Source organism: Austrofundulus limnaeus, unplaced genomic scaffold (assembly GCF_001266775.1).
Source record: "Austrofundulus limnaeus strain Quisiro unplaced genomic scaffold, Austrofundulus_limnaeus-1.0 Scaffold155, whole genome shotgun sequence".
Classification (NCBI taxonomy): Eukaryota; Metazoa; Chordata; class Actinopteri; order Cyprinodontiformes; family Rivulidae; genus Austrofundulus; species Austrofundulus limnaeus.
In genome coordinates, this window is record NW_013952557.1 from 1,228,547 (window position 1) to 1,250,461 (window position 21,915).

The 21,915-nt window shown below is 39.9% G+C and overlaps 1 protein-coding gene across 1 annotated transcript in view; it reads left to right on the forward strand.

Moving 5' to 3' along the window:
- tspan18b (tetraspanin 18b) overlaps positions 1–21,915 on the forward strand; it is a 43,148-nt gene that overhangs the window by 5,783 nt on the left and 15,450 nt on the right. The window contains exon 2 of the mRNA XM_014016804.1: positions 16,344–16,435. Within this exon, the coding sequence (XP_013872258.1) occupies positions 16,433–16,435 (3 nt within the window). The 5' untranslated portion in view covers positions 16,344–16,432. The remainder of the gene's footprint in view (positions 1–16,343; positions 16,436–21,915) is intronic.

Genomic DNA, 21,915 nt, shown 5'->3' on the forward strand with positions numbered 1-21,915 from the left:
GGGTATAAATTTCCATGATGTGCTGTACGCTTAGCATAAATTACATACACATAATGCCTTAGTGCGAACATAGTGTGCTTTTAAAATCAGTACATAAATGAACAATACATTTCTTCAGGTGGTTTTGTCCATTTACACCTGTTTTAGGCAACACAGACATACACAAGAGGCTGCCTGAGGACTGAAGCGGTGGAACATGAATAAATAGCTTAAAGTAAGCTCTCACTTGGGCCATTCCTTGTACACATAGTGGTTAGTAACTGTCAGATATGTGGGAGAACACAGTTCAATTCCCCAAAAGGGCATTTCATTGTTTTTATTTTTTATTTGTTTTATTTTTTCCCCCCATCTATTAAAGCTCCCCAATAATGAATTACAATCTCAACCCTTGGCTAAGTTCTGGTTCTGAACAGCTGCCTGCAGTGTTCCAAAGAAAGCCAACTGAGGTTGCTCCAGAAACAAATCCTCCAGTGATTTCAGTCACGGTTAAAGGACAAACACGCTTTTAAATGTATTTTTTTTTTGTCAGAAAAGTCGGATTTATTAATAGACTTTCGCCTCTTCCACAACTGCGGGGTTGTAAATGTTCTAGTAAGTTCCCCTCACTCCTTTTAAGAGAAAACAATTAGACAGCCAAGCCAGAGTGGGCCCCAATGCTTCAAGTTTTTTTTTTTAATGGTGGCTTATGAAATTTTTAACCTTCTTGTGTTTTAAAAGTGCTGCACTGGAGACGGCATTTGTGGGTCACTGCACTAAAACGCGGACTCAGTCCTTTGGGCAAACAGTCGGTCAGAGCCAGCTGGAGTGTTGCAGCCACAAGCAAACCGTGTCATTAGTGTGGAAGGAATGCACTGCATTTTATACACACAGTCGGCCTGGAAATTTCCTCAAGGTACTCCTAGGAAACTTTAATTTTCCATAAAGAGAACAGCAAAAATAGATCAGTCTTTTTGGGTTGAAGAGTTATTTTCTTCACTGGTGGTAATAATAAGGGTAATCACCAGCAAACAGTAAAGTCTAATTCCTTTTTTTCCCCCAATCTGGAAATTGCTGTGTCCTCCTTTCCTTTGAAGCTTACAGGGAAAAGAAAATCCACTGCATAGGAAACGTAACCATTTGATGTTTATTAAAGGAGTTTGATAAGTAATGAAAATGTAATTGGGTCCAATTTTCCATGCTGTAAGAAGCAGAGATAACTCTTGTGTGTGTTTGGCAGAGATTGGTGAGTAAAAAGGGAAAACAGTGGGTAAAATAAGCAGTCACTCTGAATGAGTAATTTCAGCACCATCAGGTGATTTTTTTTTTCTTGCTGATGTCTCACCTTGTGGGCATCGAAGTCGTCCAGCGTGATCCTGACCACCTGGCTGCGATGCTCAGGGGTGTTTGACAACAAAACAGACAACTCAGGCGATTCTCCAAAACTGTACACCTGGGATTAGCAGGTCCAGATTATGTTTCCAGATAAAACTTGGCAGGAGGGGATCCCATATGAAATGTTTCAGCTCCAGTGTTGACGCCAAAGTAATTTTTGTTTCTCACTCCTGACTGAGCAGAGGTTGTTTTGGCCTCACAACACATTAATCAATCATCCACCTCTTGCACTCATGGCTCCAAGCTACTGTTATAATTACATGTCAAAATAAAATGTAACTTTTGTTAATAAACTTCACATTTAGTCAGTAATTGGACATAATCTCATGCAGTAAAGGAACAATGTAGGCGGAGGAAGCCAGTGTTTGGAGCAATTATGAAAATCACTTTTTCTTATCTTTTGCAGGCAGTCTGAAAATAATAAGACTTCTTTTTTTTTCCCAAATGAAAAATGAGAAACATATGTATGCCCTTTTTCAGACCCCCAAAACATATCTTGTTAAACTTCCATACATTCTCCACGTCAAGAGCGACCACAGTCTGACGCTGCAAGCTTTTAAAACACCCATTTCAAGTATTTGGCCTGCTCCCTTCTTTTCTGTGGACTTACTCTGTTGCTTTTGGCCCGAACCACGGGTCTGTTGTTCTTCCAAGAAGCTCGAATGATCGCTGACAGCCGGAGATTTCCAAGCTAGGAAAAAGCTGTAATATCCCTGACAGAAACTCTTCTTCTCATGATACCAGATATAATTTGTAGTCCTTTTCTCTTTTGTTTATATCTTCAGAAATGTAATGAGTACTGGATTGGTTGTAGCTTTTAAATAATTTTTTTTACTATCTAAAAGGCTTGGACCTAACTTATTTTATTATAAAAATAAATTAGTTGCATTCTTTAGAGGAATTGTAGCCTGGCCCTTGCCTTCCTATGCAGTTCCTTTCAATTCTAGTTTCCCTTCACTGCTATGTCTGGGATTTCTCCCACAGACAAGGATTTCTTTGGGATCATTTCATTCGGGCCAATCAGAGAACAGAACATCAATTTTCTGCGCAGTGTCTGCTTGTAGTTTATTTTACCTGGGCCAATCAGCAAACAGAAGGAGGGGCTTTGAACGATATCAATTTTCTGTGCAGTGTCTGCTTGTAGTTTATTTTACCTGGGCCAATCAGAAAACAGAAGGCAGAGTTTTGAACAACGTCGATTTTCTGTGCGGTGTCTGCTAGTTAGTTTAGCATACGGCAGTGGAGGAAGTGAATGAAGCCAGTTCGTGTTGACAAGGCTTCCAAATTAAATTAAATTTGTCTGACAAAGCAGCAGCTCTCATTTCCAGTCATCTCGTTCGATTCGGTACTTTTCTCCTCTCAGTAGGGTTTTTTACAGCTCACGTGATTTCCGGTTAGCTTCTTAGCTTAGCCTCCTTCACAGCAACATATGTCACAGCCAACCGATCCACTTGTTTTAAACTTCAGCAGAGGCCACGCCTCCTGCAAGAATCGCTTCTCTATAGCCAAGAGTCCAGACCCTCATACGAAGCAAAGTTAAGGACAAGAGTTTTACCAGGCTAGAGGAATGCATGTAATCCACTGCTTTTATATACCAAGGTTTTAAACTGAGATCATCTTATTTGAAAATTAATAACCACATTATGTGTGATGGCATGAGGTATTAAACAGAATGGACTCATCTCAGCTACCACATCACCATTTAGCTTGATTTCTGTAAAATAATTAAATCAGAGCATTTTTTGTTTTGTTACTAAGGTCAATTAGCTGAGGAGACCATCTTGAATTGGGTTGACTCCATTTTTATGCTACTCTAATATTAACATCCAATGATCAATTTCTGAATATTTCATTAATATCATTTCATCTGTTGATGAGACATGTTGCTAACAGACAAACTGGGTCGACTCCAACCGTTATTGCCAATGTTTTAAACAAAGATTTTACACACTCTGTTGGCACTCTGACCGTATGATGGAAATAACTCTACTACCACACCAAATTTTAGCTCAGCATTTGTAAACCTGATTGAGTTATTTTTATTTAGAGGTTTGCTTAGGTTGATGTGATGGCCATCTTGAATCAGGTTGCCTCTAAATGTAAATTAGTTGTAGATTCACCTCTGATGGTTAATTTTTGAGTTTCATTAAAATCCATCAAATAGTTCATGAGATATTTTGCTAACAGTGACAAATTAACACTCACACAGGCAGGCAGAGTTTACATCATGGTAGAGGGTGATATTCACACAGCTTTGGTCACCCTGTAGTCCTATTTTAGAATCAGGGAACTAGATAGACTGTTTCTTCATGACTTTGAGGTGGAGCTGATGGGGAAATGGATCTTCATTAAAGCTGCAGTGCAAACTTTGGGGCATTACTTACAATTTCATCACCTCTCCAATTAGTATACATGTCAGCATCAGCAGCATCTGCTACAGCAAGATCACTTCAATCACTTCTCTCACTTGAGACAATTGAAAGTAAGTCAGAAGGGTTATTACTTCTCAGAGCTCGTCATCTGCAGGAGCTCCATTGCACTGCAAGCATAGCTGTTATTGTAGTAAAGAATCCTACAGCCCATCATCCTAAATAAGTTTGACCTCACTATATTACCCATGTTTCTCTGACCATACGATTGCCTCAGATCCATCATGTTTTGTGGTCTGAAATCTATTGACTTGTGTTCCTTCAGGGACTTCGTTTTGGAGCCTCTCCAAGCAGCTCGGTTTTCATCCTCTCCCCATCTTTTCCTCTCGCTTCCATAAATCAACGTGATGTAATTGCATAAACTCCCTTTCCCACAGCTCAGGACTGGAGGCACAATATTCTCAGGGAGGAAGAGTTTCAGTGTGACCAGTTAACCTTAGCCTCTTGATTCCCACAATTCTGTCGTTCCTGTTTAGTGAGAGTTTTATTTTGGGCTTTAAATATTTGCTTTTGATTAAGTTCTCTTCACTAGTGATATTTGGAGGGGGGGTGGGGGCGGGGTTATACATGTGCTTTTCTATTCTGATACATTTCACTTTGCGTACATGTAACACTTTGGCTGAGAAATGCAGAAATTCCTGCTCCCAAACGCAACTCGGCACGTCACGATAAGGTTTGCTGGATGATGAATTGTCTCAGAAATTATTGCACAAAACTATAATATTGTTTGAACACCATTTAAACTAATATAATGATACCCCACCCCCACTGCATGCATGATCCGATACAGCCGTATTTATGAGGACATTGCACTGACTTCAATTAATTTCTGTAGCATAACCCTGACCCCTTACCCTCAACCTAACCTGACAGGTACATACCTGACCCTAAATCTAACCTAAACTTAATTCACACACCTTAGCCCTAAACCTAATCCCCAACCCACTAATGGCATTTCCCCCCATAGAGACAAGACTTAGGTTCCCATATGTACCAGTTAGTTGCTACAGGTGGAAAATACCTGCCCACCCACACACTTACGAAGTTTACAGAAGTCTCTGAAATTTCTATATGTAAAAAACAGTTATGAACTCATCTGCACCGGTGATTGGGAAAACACACAAAAACAGCTGCTAAAACTGTAAAATCGCTTCCCACCTCGTCTATCCATGCCAGGGCAATTTATTCTGTGTCTTCTTTTGGCTTCATAAAATAACAACGGTCACCCTCGTGCTGTTTACAAAATTTACAGAAGTTTACAAAATTTACATAAAGCTATGGACGGACTGGGAGCGGAGTTTGTGAAACAAACAAACAACGGTAGCTACTGAAGCTGTAAAATCGCTTCCCACCTCCTCTATGAGAGCCGTTACAATTTACTCTTTATGTGTCTTCCTCTGGCTTCATAAGATAATTGTGGTCACCTGCTTACCAGGTTTACGTAAATTTATGAAATTTATGTAGCGTTTACAAAAAAGGGCCACTCTGGGCGAACCAAATGTTTGGCAAAGTGTCCTGTGGTGTCAACAAGCAAAAGAAGGTGTCAGAAAACTAAAGATGATCCTTTAGCTAAATGTCTGGTAACGGAGCTCTCTTGCCACAGAGCTTATAAGATCGTAAGTCTGGCAAATGCCTGATGCAAGAATTCACTTCTTCCTACGCATAAGAGTAGAAAAAAAAGGGAAACACAAAGAAAACAAAATGATCTACCTAATTTTAATTTATTGTGTGATTAATTGATTTATAACTCATCACGACAGGCCTAAACACGACACCTAAACTTCCTTCACATACTCAGTCAGTCTTAAGGACTTCTGAAACAATCTGCATTTAAATTTGGGCGTCTGTGGCAGAGTGGTTAGGGGAGTCGTCCTGGAACCGGAAGGTTGCTGATTTGATCCCCCGTCCAGTCGTCTCTAGTCGTTGTGTCCTTGGGCAAGACACTTCACCCACCTTGCCTACTGATGGTGGTCAGAGGGTCCGGTGGCGCCGATGCATGGCAGCCTCGCTTCTGTCAGTGTGCCCCAGGGCAGCTGTGGCTACAGTGTAGTTTGCCATCATCAGTGTGTGAATGTGAGTGTGAATGGGTGAATGTCTGTTAGTGTAAAGTGCTTTGGGGTCCGGAGGGACTTGAAAAGCGCTCTATAAGTTCAGTACCATTTACCATAAATAATGTTTAACAGCAGTATATGATGTGTTATCCAGACTGAGCTGAAGTCTAAAACCTATAAAACATATTCACACCTCTGTGGCCCTTCAGACCATCTTTTCTTAGACCCACTGACAGTGAATCTGCAGACAGACAGCTGAGTGACGGCTGGACGTAAAGGTAAGCAGGGAAAATACAGCTGTGTGTCTACATAGCACTTTTTTTGGCAGGAAATCTCTGGGTGCTGGAGTGTGATTGCCTTGACAGCATTTCATCAAAAAGTGTGGTTTTTTTTTTGTTTCTATGACAACAAGTCTTTGACAACACATATCCAGTTTAACCCGCTGTTTTATTTTAAACCGGCAGTAACCATTTTTATTTATATCTGTCAATTTCCTATTTAACTTCTTTTAATGGAACCACATGTAATATAGTAAATATTATTCTTCTGACCTTTTTAGGTTAAACAAAGAAGAGTTTTAAAGAAAGATTTCCCTTTAGAGGGTTGGTTTTATCTTCACAACACGATGTTCAGGAACATGATGAGCCCCTCAGAGGGTCTGTGTTTGCTTTGCCGTCACCTACGGGACAGATGGGGAGGCCAATTTTATTTTAACAAGACTGTTTCAGCTGTGTGGTCATTACATCATTCTCTAAATGGTTCAATGTGACCACATCATTTGTCTTTTTGTTGGAAACAACTTGAAAAGACGGTTTTTGGATAAAAACATCTGAAAAATCTGGTCATCTGGATCTCTCTCTCTCTCTCTCTCTCTCTCTCTCTCTCTCTCTCTCTCTTTCAGAGCAGCTTAATAAGTTTTATGTTTTTCTAGTTATTTCTAAGGCAAATGAAGAACATAGGATTACATAAAACAGACATTATCTTCACAGATAACATCTTATCAAATCACTGATAGAAGTTCTGCCTCCAAGTAGTTTCCCCTGGGTCATTGTGACAAAACCACTGATGATCGCGATGCCTCAGTTGCAATTTTCAGACTCAACAGTGACTTCATATCTAAACAGACCTGAAAGAAAGCCACCTTGTCTTTGTAAAATTAAAATATTGATGGTTTGAGCACAAAATCAAAGTAAATTAGAGAGCTGAGCTACTGGGACCAAACCCTAGCATCATCTAGGAGGAACAGATTATTCTCTCTTTCTTTCTCTTCCACTGTAGAAACTGAAAGCTATGTTTATTTTAGTAATGTTGTTGTTTTCTGTCTTATTCTTAGCTATTTTTTATTTTATTGTTTAAAATGTATTTTTATCTTAAGTTTTGCTGTTCATATGTAGAAATTGGTGAAAAAAGGCAAAATATCTCATGAACCAGTGTATATATTTTATTGAAACTCTCAAAGTAATCATTGAATGCACATCTACAACTGATTAACATTTGGGGTTAACTAGATTCAAGATGACCGACACTCATAATTAACCTTTGCAACTACAAAAATGACTATTATCTATTATCTGAAAGTGGGTAGAGCTAAACACAAGGGTGCTCTCACAGAAAGTTATTTTTAATAACTTTGCACACAGTCAGCTGTCTTCGTGTTTTATTTAGTTTGGCAGATGATGTCACGTTTTGCAAGCTGTGCACACAAACAACCAAGCACCCCATCTGGCAAAACTCCAATTTAACCTCTAATGTTTTATGTATTGTTTTTTTGTTGATGTTTTTCTTTTAATCCAGGCAGCAGACAAGAACTTTCTCACATCCAACACTGATTGTTTACATCGAGCTAATATGTTCTAAGCCACTCAGATTAAATCTTATTTCTCTGAGTTCTTTCTGCGTTGAGCAAAGCCTCGATTCCTCCTGACTTCTCCGTGCTTATGGCACTCTCGGTTGTTTGAACAAATGTTTCTTAAAGCACTCCTTGCATTTTCACCAGATTAACCCACTCCCTGACACCCCTCACCCCCCACCCCTCTAAATTCCTGCTTCCTCCTGGCTTGCGCTCTGAACTAACCAAAAGCAGGATATCTCCTCAAGAAAAATCTTTCAACTCTTTGTCCAGTTTGGAAGTTGGAGCTTAATGTTGAGGATAGAAATGTATCCTGAGGTCTTGGGAGTTCGCAGAGTTCATGCTTGTGTGGTTAAGACTTTTTCCTGTGCCCAGATTTCATCTTTCCTCTGCTTCACATCCTTTTACAAGCTGCACACGTGATGTACCCATTTTATTTCTCCCACTCTCGCTGTAACACATTTTTTTAGAGTTGCTCGGCCATTAGTGCAGCCACGTCTGACAGCACAACGCTGCTTCACTGCTTCGTCGTTCCTGAGACTTTGTGTCACAACCTGTTACCTGCTGCTTGTTAAAGAAAGCAATCGGACCGACACCTATGGTTGTTTCTCTGGGCCTCCTTAGAAAATGTGCAGGTTTTATGAGGAGGAGTGTGGAGTCTCTGTGGTGAGGAAACAACCCAGATGTTAGGCTTCTGGCTGCTGTAACCCCAGTGGGACAGCTGGCCTGCTGCTCCTGTGCAGCCGGCAGGTAAAACCCACAGAGACAGACACCTTTCTGCAGAGGAAACTTCTCTTGTCCTGTTAGAATATTCATCTTGTGGTTCTGCTTATGGTTCTAGTAAAGGAGTTTCATGTGAGGGCATCAGTAGAACAGAATTACTGTTTTGCTGCTGGAAGTCCACATCTGTTCGTGTTGAACAAAAACAGAAAAACCTATTCGGGGTTCTATAAATTTTTAGCTCTCCGTGCTTGTTTTATTAGTTTAAGCGTAAGTGGGTGGTTTGTGCTCCGTTTTATAAGAACATTTTGCCACATAAGGACAAATGGAAGCAGAGGGAATCAGTTCATTTAGATCCATCAGTGCTTCCTGTTCACACATGTAAAATCCTCACTTAGTGCAAGATAACAATTGGTCCAAACATTTGTGTTTTGGCATCATTTCAGTTTGGAGAACAGAGAAAATAAATTATCTTGCTATTGTTAGCTTGTAAATCTTGTAATGATCCATCCATTTTATGAAACTAATGCTTTTTGCCAGTTCAAACTGTTCTTCCAGATGTAAATTTACTTTTAACAAGATGAATAGCAAAAGATTTCAACAGTTTTTTTTTCCCAAAGTACTTTTAAAAATGCCCAATCTACTGTTTATGGGCTAAATATGGCTGCCCTGTTCTTGCAGCTTTTTAAAGCCTTGTTATTCTTTCTTTGAAGCACTGTTAAAATCAACAATTTTTTTTTGCTGGATAAATTAGTCCTGCAGTTATGGATAATTATGTGATTATTTTATTGCCTATTATGAACGATGTGCGATGGCACTGAGGTGTGTACTGGATTGTCAGCTATATAAATAGCTTCAAAGGTTTTAGTCTCACATGAGGGTCAAGGAGGTGGTCTATTAGGTGAAACGTCCCCGTTACAGCTAATGTTTTAGGTGAAGGACATTTTTATTTTTCTCTGCTAAGTACTTTGTGAAAATAATCACAACTTCAGTCTCCTTCACAGCAGAATCTGATTTCAGCAACCATCCTGCTCAGTGGTATTTTAGCAAAATTGAAATGGGGCCTTAAAATTGCTACCAGATGTTTTTTTAACATGTGTTTTTGTGGCTGGGTTGACTTCCAGGATAGCAGTGGCCCCATATCTCCACGGACAAATGTCTCGTGTAGCCACGTGCGATTTGATTTACAAGTTGTTACCTTTGTGCAGAATGATCAGAAACGCTCATAAAGTGTTATAATAAACTGAACTTACAATTAACTTTGAAGAAAAACTATTCTTGAAGGAAGGTTCAGTTATTGCATACATTTTAAACAATATATGACACATTCTAACTTGTTAGTATATAAATAGTTTTTAATACAAATCTTGCAAAAACTGCTATTTTTTATTACATCACTGGCATAATTTTTGATAAATCATTAGAATAGAATAGAATAGAATAGAATAGAATAGAATAGAATAGAATAGAATAGAATCTTTATTAAAAAAAAGACAAATCAACATACACTAATATACGTAGACATTTTGGCCAATATCGAGGCCCTCTGCATGAGAAGAAGTAGGTTGAAGTAAAACTTAATAATTAAAATCCCAGGATTCCCTGGAAGAATGTATACCACCCATTCCATTCAGGTCAGTATAGGATCATTTTGATAAGAAAAAGATTATTTGTTAGAACCATGATGAGAAATGATGACATTCTACCAATTTTGGTCAAACATTCAAAGGAGAGGTGTTATTCAAAGTTGACTTTTTGAGCTTTATACATGTCTGCTACCCAGAGTGTTGCTTTGTCTCATTCATGCATGTTTGAGAAAGCCTTTAATTTCCTGTGGTAGCCACGTGGAGCTGCCTAAACCCTTGCTGGTACAAAGCACCACCTACTGGTATAAAACTCCTTCCTGGAGCTCAGTCTGTAGCCGAGCTCCGCCCCACAGAGCACCCGTCCCCTGAAGCATTGTTGTGAAGATGTGCTGAAGTGGAAGCGCTGGAAACAGTAGGAGGTTCTTATAGAGACAGATGTCAATTTCAAGGTGTTTAGATGTTTAGATTTGACGCAAAGTCAAATTTATTTTCAAAACAACTGCAGGTAACATATTTGTGGTATAGATTTGAAATATGTCCCTGAAAATAAATAATACCCCCTTTAAAAATGAACTGTGTGTGATTTCATAAGTTCGTGGAAATGTGAATATCCATTGAGTTCTAGCCATTTTTGTGTTATTAGTTGTACATTTACATCCAGCGATTACTTTCTGAAAGTTTCAATAAAATGCATCCAGTGGATAATCCGTTTTTTAACAAACACACAAACACACACACACACATACACACACACACACACACACACACAAAAACACACACACACAACAGACAGGCAAACAATAATTACACAGATCTATCACTTTCTTAAGCCTCCTCTCTCTGTGTGCTAATTTTAACTGACTACAAATCGGTTTTGTTGTTTTCTGTGTCGCTGACATGTTTTTGTGTGAAAAACATCCTTTAGGGAAGACAGAGCAAACTTCCTCTCTGTGCCGTCCCAGTCTGGGTTGAAGCTCCCAGCAGTCAATGCTAAATATTCCTCACTCTGCACTGGCTTTAGGACTTGACTTGGATGAAAATGTGTCTGTTTGACAGCTTGCAGGGCGTGTGAGTGGGTGGGGGGGTCGGGGAACAAACTAGGTCTTACAGCCCCCCTCTGTGTGTGTAGTAATGAACTCTTACCTTGGCTTGGAAGGCTATGCAGCTGATATCCTTGCTGAGAGTGTGTGTGTGTTGCTCTTAATTGTGTCCCACGAGTCCCGAGTGCTCGGTATTCACAGCCTTTCCTGTCCCTCACACTGATCCTCCTCTTCTCTCAACCTTAGAGCCCCATCATCCCAATTCGACAGGTCTTTCCTCTTTAATCGCTTCACTTCAAAGCAGCATTTTGATGCCCCCTAGGCGTCTTAGCCCTTCAGAGACGCAGGGAGTGGGGAGGCTTGTAGGTGCCTGGGAAGTATTGGGTGAAAGTGTGGTGTTGCGTGAGGCAGCTGGTTGAAGTAGATGGGCCTGCTTTAAAGAAAATAACAACAAGTGAGTCCGTTGTTGTCCTTCATCACGTTGTCACAGGCGAGAAGTTGGCGCTGTGCAATTATCGAAGCAGGTTGCACATGTTGTGAAAGGCTGCGAGGAAAAAGGCCGTGCTTTGATGAGACACACAAGGTGCTGCCGGAGAAACCTGCCAGCCAGACAAGAGGCCTGGCTAATGTTTGCCACGAAAGAGGTCGACCCAGTGTCGTCTTTCATTTGCATCAAAATAGCAATCTCGGAACAGGTTTTCAGGGGCCACACTCTCATCAGGTTTCCATTTAGTCTGGAATGATTAACGCCAGGACCGCCTAACGAGTCCAGCCTCCATCTTTTAGCTGATATAATTTTGCGCCCCACTTCCATGAACCCTCTTCAAACTGCTTTGGAACCCCCCCCTCCCCAAAGCAGCTACTGTAGTGCAGAGAACAAAGAAAGCAGTCACCGGAGAGGAAAGAATGAGCGATTAGCTGTGTGCTGCCCTTTGATCAGGTTGGGGATTGTTTCTCCATCGTGGTGGTTTATCTTTATCTTTTGCGGTTGACTAACGCTGTTAGATCGATAAATCCAGATGGAGTTAGACGATAATTCTGCCTCAGCACTGGCCTCATTAAAGCGGACATTCAGGAGATATATAGCTGCTGGCAAGCACCTTTTTTCTTGTATCTATAGCATTACAGCATGATGTACAGTATATGGGCTGCCTGAGGCTGGTCAGTGGTCAGCAGGGAGAAATGACGTCCCTAGGTTCACATTTTAATGAAGTGCGTATAAAAAGCTTAGATTGAAGGTGCAAACAGACTCAGAGGTCATTATTTCCATTAATGCGTCCACAGAAAGTGAAGAGGTTTGCTTTTGTTAACACCAGTAGAGAAGCTGATGTCAGGCACAGCTGTAAAATGTTGATGAAAGATCTGTCACTTCCTGCTTGTTTCCTTCTCCACTTCCTGTCTCCAGAGGAAGTGCCACAAACCAAATTACCTGCTGTTCTCTGACCTTTGACACTTCAGTCACAGTTTAACGCTTGATCAGCAGCATTAAAGGGAGTCCTGGAGAAAACATGAAGGGCTACCTCTAATGGTGCACATTCTGTCGACTTTGCTTCACTCCAAACAACCACATTCATTCAGTGAGTTTTTAAATTAAAGATAATAGTGTTTATTTGGTTGAATCACCATTATCAATGAAAGGGTTGAACTGGTGCACACACAAAAAAATCTTTAAAATAAAAATAACTGCTCTGCCTGGAAAAATAAAAACGTACTGTTTGGCAATTTTTAAAATTAAAAATTTAAATATTTTAAAGAACTTTAAAATGCTACCAAACATGACTGAGAAAAAAAAGAAAAATCAAACTTTTAATGGTTATTGGTTGTACATTATTTAGAGTATTCCTTTAAAATAAAAAAGAGGAGACCTTATCAATGATAAACAGGAAAGGAAGGGTATCCAGTTCTTTCTTATTTGAGTCAGTTTCTAAAAACCTGAATTTTCTGTATAAAGATTTTTCATCAAACTTTTTTTTTAAATTGAGAAAGAACAATTTCCATTCTTGCAATTCAGTTCAATTCAAAAAGACTTTATTAATCCCAAAGGCAAATTAAAGTAATATGAGTCTTTTAGTGACCATAACCCCCAGACTGCTGCAGACTGTAGAGATTTAAATATGTTGGGTCTAAGTACATCCAGCTGGGCCTCAGGGTGTAAAATTCTTTCATAATCTTGAATATCAGCCAAATATTTTTGATCAAAATCCAGCAAGAGAAGTGTGGGTCTAGAAAACTGGGGGCAGTGTGCCTAACTATGACAGACAGTTGTCTCATATCGGTGAGAGATGGATAAATATTCTGCAGCTTACGTTTTGAATAATGTAGGCCCGAGGTCTTCAACCCTGTTCCTCCTGACCCACTGTCCTGCATGTTTTAGATGTTTTCCTGCTTCAACACATCAGACTGAAATGAATAAGTGATTGTCCGGCTTCTGCTAAACCTGATGACACTCTGAGTAATTTAATTATTAGAATCAGGTGTGTCAAAGCTGGGAAACAGCTAAGAGGTTAGAGATGGTGAGCCTGCGATTGGGAAGGTTGCTGGTACAACTCCCCAGACAGATAACAAACGTGGATGGGCAACTGTCAATTGTTGCCCCAATTTTTGCACCCTCATTTGGCCCTTGAGCAAGGCCTTCAAGCCCCCCGGCAGCTTCCCGAGTGTCTTAGCTGGCAGCCTACTGCCCCACATGTGCACTCACATGTGCAATGGAAAAAATGTAGAGAACTAATTTCCCCATTGGGAATTAATAAAAGACATTTACAGACTGAGCTGCCTTGACTGACAGTTTTTAATCTCAGTATTCTCATAGTATCACACCATTTCACACTGGGACAGGAAGTGTGAGGCAGTTTAAGTATGATTTATTGTGACATTGTTTAAATATGTTCTGTTGGTTTTTGTTATGGTTCTGTTAGTCTGACTAAGCTATATGGGAAATTTTCTTTTATGTGGTTTAGTTTTATGAAAAGACAGGTATGTATGAACCGTCTATCACACAAGAACATTATTTATTTAGCAGGCTCAGTTACTGCTTAACATATAAGCTTCATTATAAACTGCAATTGTTGACTGATATCATGCTTGCAAACTGGAGCTCCTTGTGTATGATGCTAATTGGGCTGAACTGTTGCTGATTGCACATAAAGCTGGTGTGTGACAAAATAATATCTCCATATCCGGACCTTGTGCCGCCATGAAAAAACCCCACTAAATTCTAATTTCTACCCAAGAATGTAATGTAACTGTTTAATAAATGTTACCATTGTCAGACTCCAGAGTTGGGGAAGTTCCACAATGAAAAGGTCTTGGCTTTACTTGAAGAGAGGTCTTTTTGTTTCCATTGCTCTTCCAATTGTAAATTGAATTATTTGAAATGAAATTAGCAGATGTTCTGATGGATATTCTGCTGTCTAACAAAAAAAAGGATAGATAGATACTGGTGATGTAACATTGTCAACAGAACTTGAAATATTAGCCGAGGTTATTCAATTACCCTCTGCCTTGATGTTCAATTTGCCCACAATCCCCATGAACCTAAATGCCAATTATAAATTGGCAAGTGAGTTCTTCAGGAGGAAACCGTTCCTCTCATGTTTATTTGCGACCGCTTTGTTGGGCTCTCAGTGGTCTGGCCTTTCTGGTCCCCCCCACCCTTGAGGCTTCATCCCATTGTTGTGCTTTCTCAGCCGTCTGCGCCGATCTCTATCCGCACCCCCATAACTGATTCAATGAGGTCCCTGCATCCCATTGGTGCTCCATTTTCCTATGAAAGCGTTTCCATGGAAACCACAAAAAAATAATGCAAACCCTCAACACTGTTGGTCTCCTCTGGCTAATAGCTCTCCAAACAGGGGTTCAAAAGAGACTACCTCTGCAACAGGCTCCAGGGTAAAATTGGAGCACTCGGCTGCTCGGTCCTATTACAGACCACGATAATGACAATTACTTACTCGTCTGCCTCTTTTGTAAAATTCTGAAACAAAATGGAAAAAAGGATTACTGCATTGTTCTGCCTGGGGGATATGTTAGCTAAGCCATATGGTGAATATTCTGTAAATGACTCTTTCAGTTAGCACACATCTTCTGGCTCTCGGTGCTTGCAAAGCTACAGTTATTGTGGGTATTTTTTTTTCAAGCTTGCACAATTACAACGTGTATCATCCAGGTGCATCTCTCCAATTTGAAGATGTGTCCCTTTTCCCTCACTCGGGCTTTGATGGCCTTTTTTCCAGATGCAATCAGGGTCTCACATTTTGTATGTGGGAGGATGTGTTGCTGCCGCTGTCACTTGGGTTTTGTGTCCTGCTTGAATGTGATGTCTGCTGGCAATATGGTGTGTCGACGGGATGATGTTGCTGGCTCTATCAGCCATAATACCTCAGGGGATATTCTCCATCCTCTCCGTCCTTGTCAGAGAACACCCCATCTGCGAGAGCTGCACACTGCTGGCGTCTTCGGAGACAGCTCTCTCCGCATTCGGCGCAGGCTTGTCAGTGCCAGGGCTTTGAAACTGGCTCCAAAGTGCAGTCAGTAAAAATTGCGCTGCCGACTATTTTTGCACACAGAGGGCTGGAGTAGCTGCAGTTTAATTGGCGCTCATTGCTAGATTGTTATTTTCAGCAGGGATAGGGTTGTGGCTAAGCAATTTAGGGACAGGAAAAAAAGAAAAAAGTTTAAAGCCTTTGTGCTCATTAGACACACTTGGTTGGAGACATTTCTTCCATTGACAGTTAAAGTCAGCAACGTGTGCTTAAAAAAAGTGAGGTATTCTACTTTCAGTGAATAATGTATGAGTTCAGACACTCCTCAAGGTCAAGTCAGGAGCTCTGAGAGGAGAATGTGATGTGTTGGGTTTTCTATTAATGGACAATTAACCTTTGGAGAACCTCCATAGATTCTAATACCTGGAAGAAGGTAATAACATTTTACTTGGATGCAACAATAATCTAGTACTATTACATTTTTTTCTTTCTTAATTTTGCCTCACAGCTAAGAGTGAAATATTCACACAGATAAAACACTTTAGCAGTCTTATAATAGTGCACTTCTGGGAGCGAGTGATTCATAAATAATAAATGCAAACTCTATCATTTTAAGTGTCCTAGAATTTCATTTTTGTGGGTGCGTGTTTTTTCTATTTTTTTTAAGCTCACAGTTTTACTCCTCTCATATTTACGGCTCTTACTAAGACAAACGGTTCCACTTCTCTTTCTGCTCGCAGGTGCTTTTCAGTTTATTCGTCCCATTAAACTTAATTCTGACCCGTGTTTTTCTCCCTCTGTGCTTCTGCCCAACAGCCCATGAAAACAGGAGAGGAGAGAAGAAAAAAAACCCCGAGGAGAGTCAACACTTCACCTGAGCGAAGACGAGCAACAAAGAGATACGAATGGTATGCAAGTGTTTCATCTTCAAACATTGCTCACACACCAACTTTCATCTTCAACATGGTCATGCATAAAGCAGTCTTTACTCCCTTTGATTTCCTGCAGTAGGGCGCAACGGCTGCCATGGGGTCTACCTCAGCACACGCATGCTAAATCGGTGAGAGTCACAGCAGAAAGAGCTTGTTGACAGACTCTTTTCAGTAAGATGCTGACAGCAGGGGCGCAAAGCCATTGTTACCGTTGACAGGAGGCAGAGTGGCGGAGCGAGAGCTGGTGCACCGGGTTCGGTCCTTCAAACGCACAAAAAGAGTTTTGTCCTTTACTCATCACAGCAGGTCGTACTGGTCTTTCCTAGGCTCTGATTTGCACTGACATTTGTTCCATTAGCATTCTGGGCATGTCTGAGCAGTCGACATGCATGGATCGAGAGGTTAAAGAGGAGTTAAACCCAACAAATCAGCTGCAGCAGATTCATACACACTGTTCAACAGGCAAGGAAGGCTCTGTCTTGATTATATCACACCCGATTTAAACTGTTTTACTGTTGATGTCAAAGCCACACCGTGTGTGAAGGTTTGTGCATGTTTGCACAACATGAAGCCATCAGTGAGTGATGAAACAGCTTTCAGGCTTTCTACACAGGGGAGCTGGCTTGATCCAAGCTAACATATGGTCGTTCGACCAGAGTGTAAGGGATTGCTCATTAGACAAATGGCTGGCCAAACACTGTCCCCACCTCCTGTCGTAAAGTGCCCGCCTGTGCTCCCCTTTGTTTTCCAACAGGAACTGGTGCAAAGTGAAGATGCCAAACACTCCTCTGCAGACAAAAGTCATTGTCACCATTGTCCTGGTTACCTTAGAGACCAAGGTTTATGGAGGTTAGGATGGATTTCTGGGTGAATTTAAAGACAAGCCTTTAGATTTGGATTAAAAAAAATCTGCATTTAAGCCATGGGAAAGTGGAAACTATTTGTTTTTATCTTGATGTAAAAGTGTTTTTTAAAATTATTTTTAAACTATGTTCTTTGTTTAATCCACTAAAAGTAAAAGACCATTATTTTCTTCTACTCTGAATTTTAATAAGACAACAGCCACGTCCTCGACTGTGTTTTGAAAAAGTTGTTAAAAAGTAATTTTATCAGCTGTTTTTCAATTTGCAGTTTGTTTGCAGAATGCTGTAAAACTAGTATTTGAGCTGGTTCACAGTAATCTAATTAAAATTTTCTTTTTTTGTATATAATCTGAGTTTTTCAACAGCTCATGTTCTCTCACTTTACTCGTTTTTCTCATTTCTGCTTTTGATACTGTTTCATATAATCCTTTTATTTTATTTATTTATTTATTTTTATTTTTGTATCACTATCAGTTCCAGAGTTACCATTATCCCTTTATAGCTATTTAAACCCTAAACATTTCCAAAGGCAACCTAAACCTAGGTCTCCAAGGTTCAGCACCAGGAGGGGTTTTAGTTTTCCGCTCCATCTACCAACCTGTTCGGATCATTGCTCACAACAACCAGTTGCTCACCCCAACCCAACCCTGGAAGTCTTTCCTCAGCTTTACAACTTGACAAGTGCTGCGAATTAGCTGTTGCTATTGCACCATGATGCAAACATGGGACTGCTGTTTTATTCAGTTTGTCTATGTCGATGTGTGTCTGTCCCTATTAAACTTCCCTTGAAACTCATTTTCACATTGGTTTATCCAATGTAACTCCACTCTTTCACTGGTTACCACAGTTAATCAACGTAGTCTACAAAAAAAATGGCTATATTGCAGTTATTTTTACAGATATTGAGCTAATATTTGGTGGAGTACTTGCTGAGATGTAAGACTTCAGCATGGTCTCTCGGGAGCCGACCAGATGACACGCTGTCATGTTGTTCGGCGTTTGTTTGGCACATACATTTCAGCTGCAGCATACTGCGTGCTTTATCCCATCACATACTTATTACTAACAGAACACGCAAAATGTTTTTGTTTTGTTTTGTTTACATTTTTCATCTGCTCGTAACACTTTTTGTCTGTTAGGAATTTTTGAGTTTTCTGAAAAATCATCAACAAAATGTTTTGTTTTAATTCTTAATACTTTTTTTTAATTGCCCTTGATAGGAGAATTTTTTTAATCACTGGCTGGTAAAATAGATTCTATAAAGTACAACTAATATATAAAATAACAATGTCACAAAACTTATAGAACTGCCTGCCTAAAGCAAAACAACAAAACAAAAGGCAGACTAAGATGTGTGGGGATATAATTGCTCCTGCTGTGTAATTATGAAGCATATCAGTTTGAATTGAGTTATAACTCATTTTTGTGGAAATCCCCAAAGGCGATGTCTCATCCTCCAGAGCACCATGTGGGAAAAGTCCCAGCAGCTGTGCAGAAGTGTTTATGTGTTCATTGTGCTCTGCTATCACATGCCCTCAGTGCCAGACAACCAGCAGACGAACTGCAGGGGATCAATGCATCACTTGGGCTGGGTATCGATCCTTCTCCCTGCAGCCGGTTCATATCTTCATTTAGCCCGATAAAGGTGATGAAACAATTAAATAAAGTGTTCATAGGTTCAGCAGAGACCAAATCCTGCTTATCTTCTCAATAGATCCTCGACGGAAGTTAAATATCAAGGAGTTATCGGTGCCTTTCCTGCTTACCTAATCTTTCTGACCTCGAGGAGCTGCTGCAGGAGTCCTGACAACAGTTAGCACAGAGCTAACAGCTGGATGGGTGCCCAGTTGGGATGTCATGAATGTGGCCCGCAGCGATGTCAGCAACACATGGTCTGCCTGTTTTCTGACTGCATTAGTTCATTGTGGGAGTTTTCCCTGATTAATCACCCTGTTGTTCAGGAGTGTATCAGCTGCCCGGTCTGATGGTTTCTGCCCTCTGGGATGAATACAGTATCTATCCTACATGAATGGGTCAGGAACTTTCAGCCTCGGACAGAGAGATTTACAGCACACACATAGAAGCAATTTAATTAAACAAACAAACAAATAAATAAAAATCTAGTTATTTGACTGATGCTTTTCATGCTAGACTTTTTAACTAAGTACATCTTTAAAAATGGCAGATGTTTATTTTTTTTATTTTCAGATTTTCAGAATAAGTGTGATCAGACCAGGGTTATTATAGTTAACTAAAACTAACTAAATAATGAAAACTGAAATTAAAAAAACATTTCAGTTCACAAAAATAAATAAAAACTGTAATAAAATGAAAAAAAAGTAACTAAAACTGTATTATCTTTTTACAAGACTAACTAAAACTAACTGAAATTATAGATAGAATTTGCTTAGTTTTAGTGTTTGTCAATTTATTTTGAGCCATGTGGATCTTTTATTTATTTATTTTTAATCAAGTAGTTTCACATTAGCTTATGGCATCTCATGGTCCATAACAACACTTGTTTACAGTCTGCTGCTGCTCAGCATCGTCTGCTAAATGATGACAACAAAAGTTGGGAGAAAGTAGCAATGTCCATTTGGGATTTCTTTGAATTCGACTGGGAGAAAAATAAAATCAAGTGTCTTGTAGTGGTAACAGGTGATAAAACTGGTGGGATACTTCTCAAGTGAAAAACTGCATTAATCAAGCTTGCACAAGATGACTATGACTATCTTGACACACTAACTTCTCTCAGTAGCTCCTGTGAAAAACAATCAACAGGTAGCACCGGGTTGGAAACGAATATTGTCTAAAATAATGACCCAAGTTTCTACTTGGCAAAATTGAGCTACACAATTATTTTAGGAAGATGTCGCTATAATGGACTGCTTTAAGTAGTGACCAAATAGCTGTTGGTTAGTTAACTAAAAGGAACATCACAAGCTTGAGGATTCACTGGCAAATATGTTTATTTAAACTATAAAAAACTAATACTGGAACTAATATAAACTAAACTAAAGTAAAACTAAGCATTGAAATGCAATAATGACTAATAAAAAACTAGCAAATCCACTGTAAAAACTAATTAAAACTAACTGAATTAAAAGAAGAATGTCACAATGAAATAAAGCTATAATGAAAAATTCAGAACTATTATAACCTTGGATCAGACTGAATATTGGAGAAGCTCACAAACTCGGTGTCAGAATGTATGTTGACAATGGTTTTGCCCACACCACACCAATATTTAGCTCAGTATCTATAAAATATTTCTTTTCTTTTCTTTTAATGATTAGCTGTGGTGGCAATCTAATACTGGCTTAACTTCAAAAGGCAGTGATTACTTTCTGAGAGTTTCACTTACTGTAAATCTGCCCAGTAGTTCATGAGATATTTTTTCTGACAGACACACAGAGTTGAGCCCAACAGTTATTTGGTGGTGGGTGATAATAATAAAGGGCTTTGCAAGATTTAGTTTTGGGGCCGTTAAGTTTCATTTTTTTATTTTATTTTTTATTTTTTATTTTTTGATATTATTCAAATTGTAAGATCTTATGTTGCTAAGCTTACCTGTGAATAAAAAAAATTATAACTGCCTATACATTTAACCAGGACTGGGTATTTTTGCAAAAGGTTGTTAGTTTTCTGACTTTCCTAACCTATCAGTGCCTCCGCTCTGCCCACTACCACCCACACTCTTTCACTTGCCTTTGAGCAACTTCAGGACACTTTCTCTCTGCAGTTGTTCCTTGTTGGTTGGAAACTTTACGCCTTCTCCAAGCATCCGAAGCCATAGCTGATCTGTATTCACCACACTTCAAAGCTCCACAGTGAGACAGCACAGCCCTGGGCTCATTCTCCCCTAATTGGAGGTTCATTAAGGGACACGGCGCACCTTAGGGGGACCCCATTCGTTACCAGAGGATTTCAGAGGGTGTTTATTTAGCTGTGGCTGATTTAGGAAGTTGTAGAGAAATGGGAAAATGAGTTTGTAACTGAAATAAAGGGTGATACGGCACGTTTGTGTTGTGTCTTAGTGTCGTTGTCAGAGGATATTAAAGCACGCTGAGCTGTGGAGAGGCAGACACCTGCTCCAGCTAAAGCCTGGGACCAGAGGAACCATCCCCCCAGGGTTCAATTACAGGTGGTCGTTTAGAGGGTAAATGACATTTAAGCAGGTCAAGTTTCGGCTCTTACAATTTCAAGAGGTTTTCGGTGGTAATGATTATTTGTTATGCGGACCCATGTTCATGATGAAGTGAACTGGCTGATTGTGTGGATGGTGGAGCGTAGCAGCATTTTTGGCGAGGAACAGACAGAGTGTCCTTGTTGTTGTCATCTGTTAGTCATGGGGTGGTTAGTGGAGCAGGGGCATACAAATGCACTTCATTAATCGTACAGAAAGTGACAATTTCAGAGGGAAACCTACTGGATGTGCTATTTATACATGAAGGACTTTTTCTTTTCATATTTATCTTTCTTATCGCCCACTGCCAAAGGCAAAGATGCAGTGATAGTGTTTTTGCCAATGTCTTTCTGTGTGTGTGTGTGTGTGTGTGTGTGTGTGTGTGTGTGTGTGTGTGTGTGTGTGTG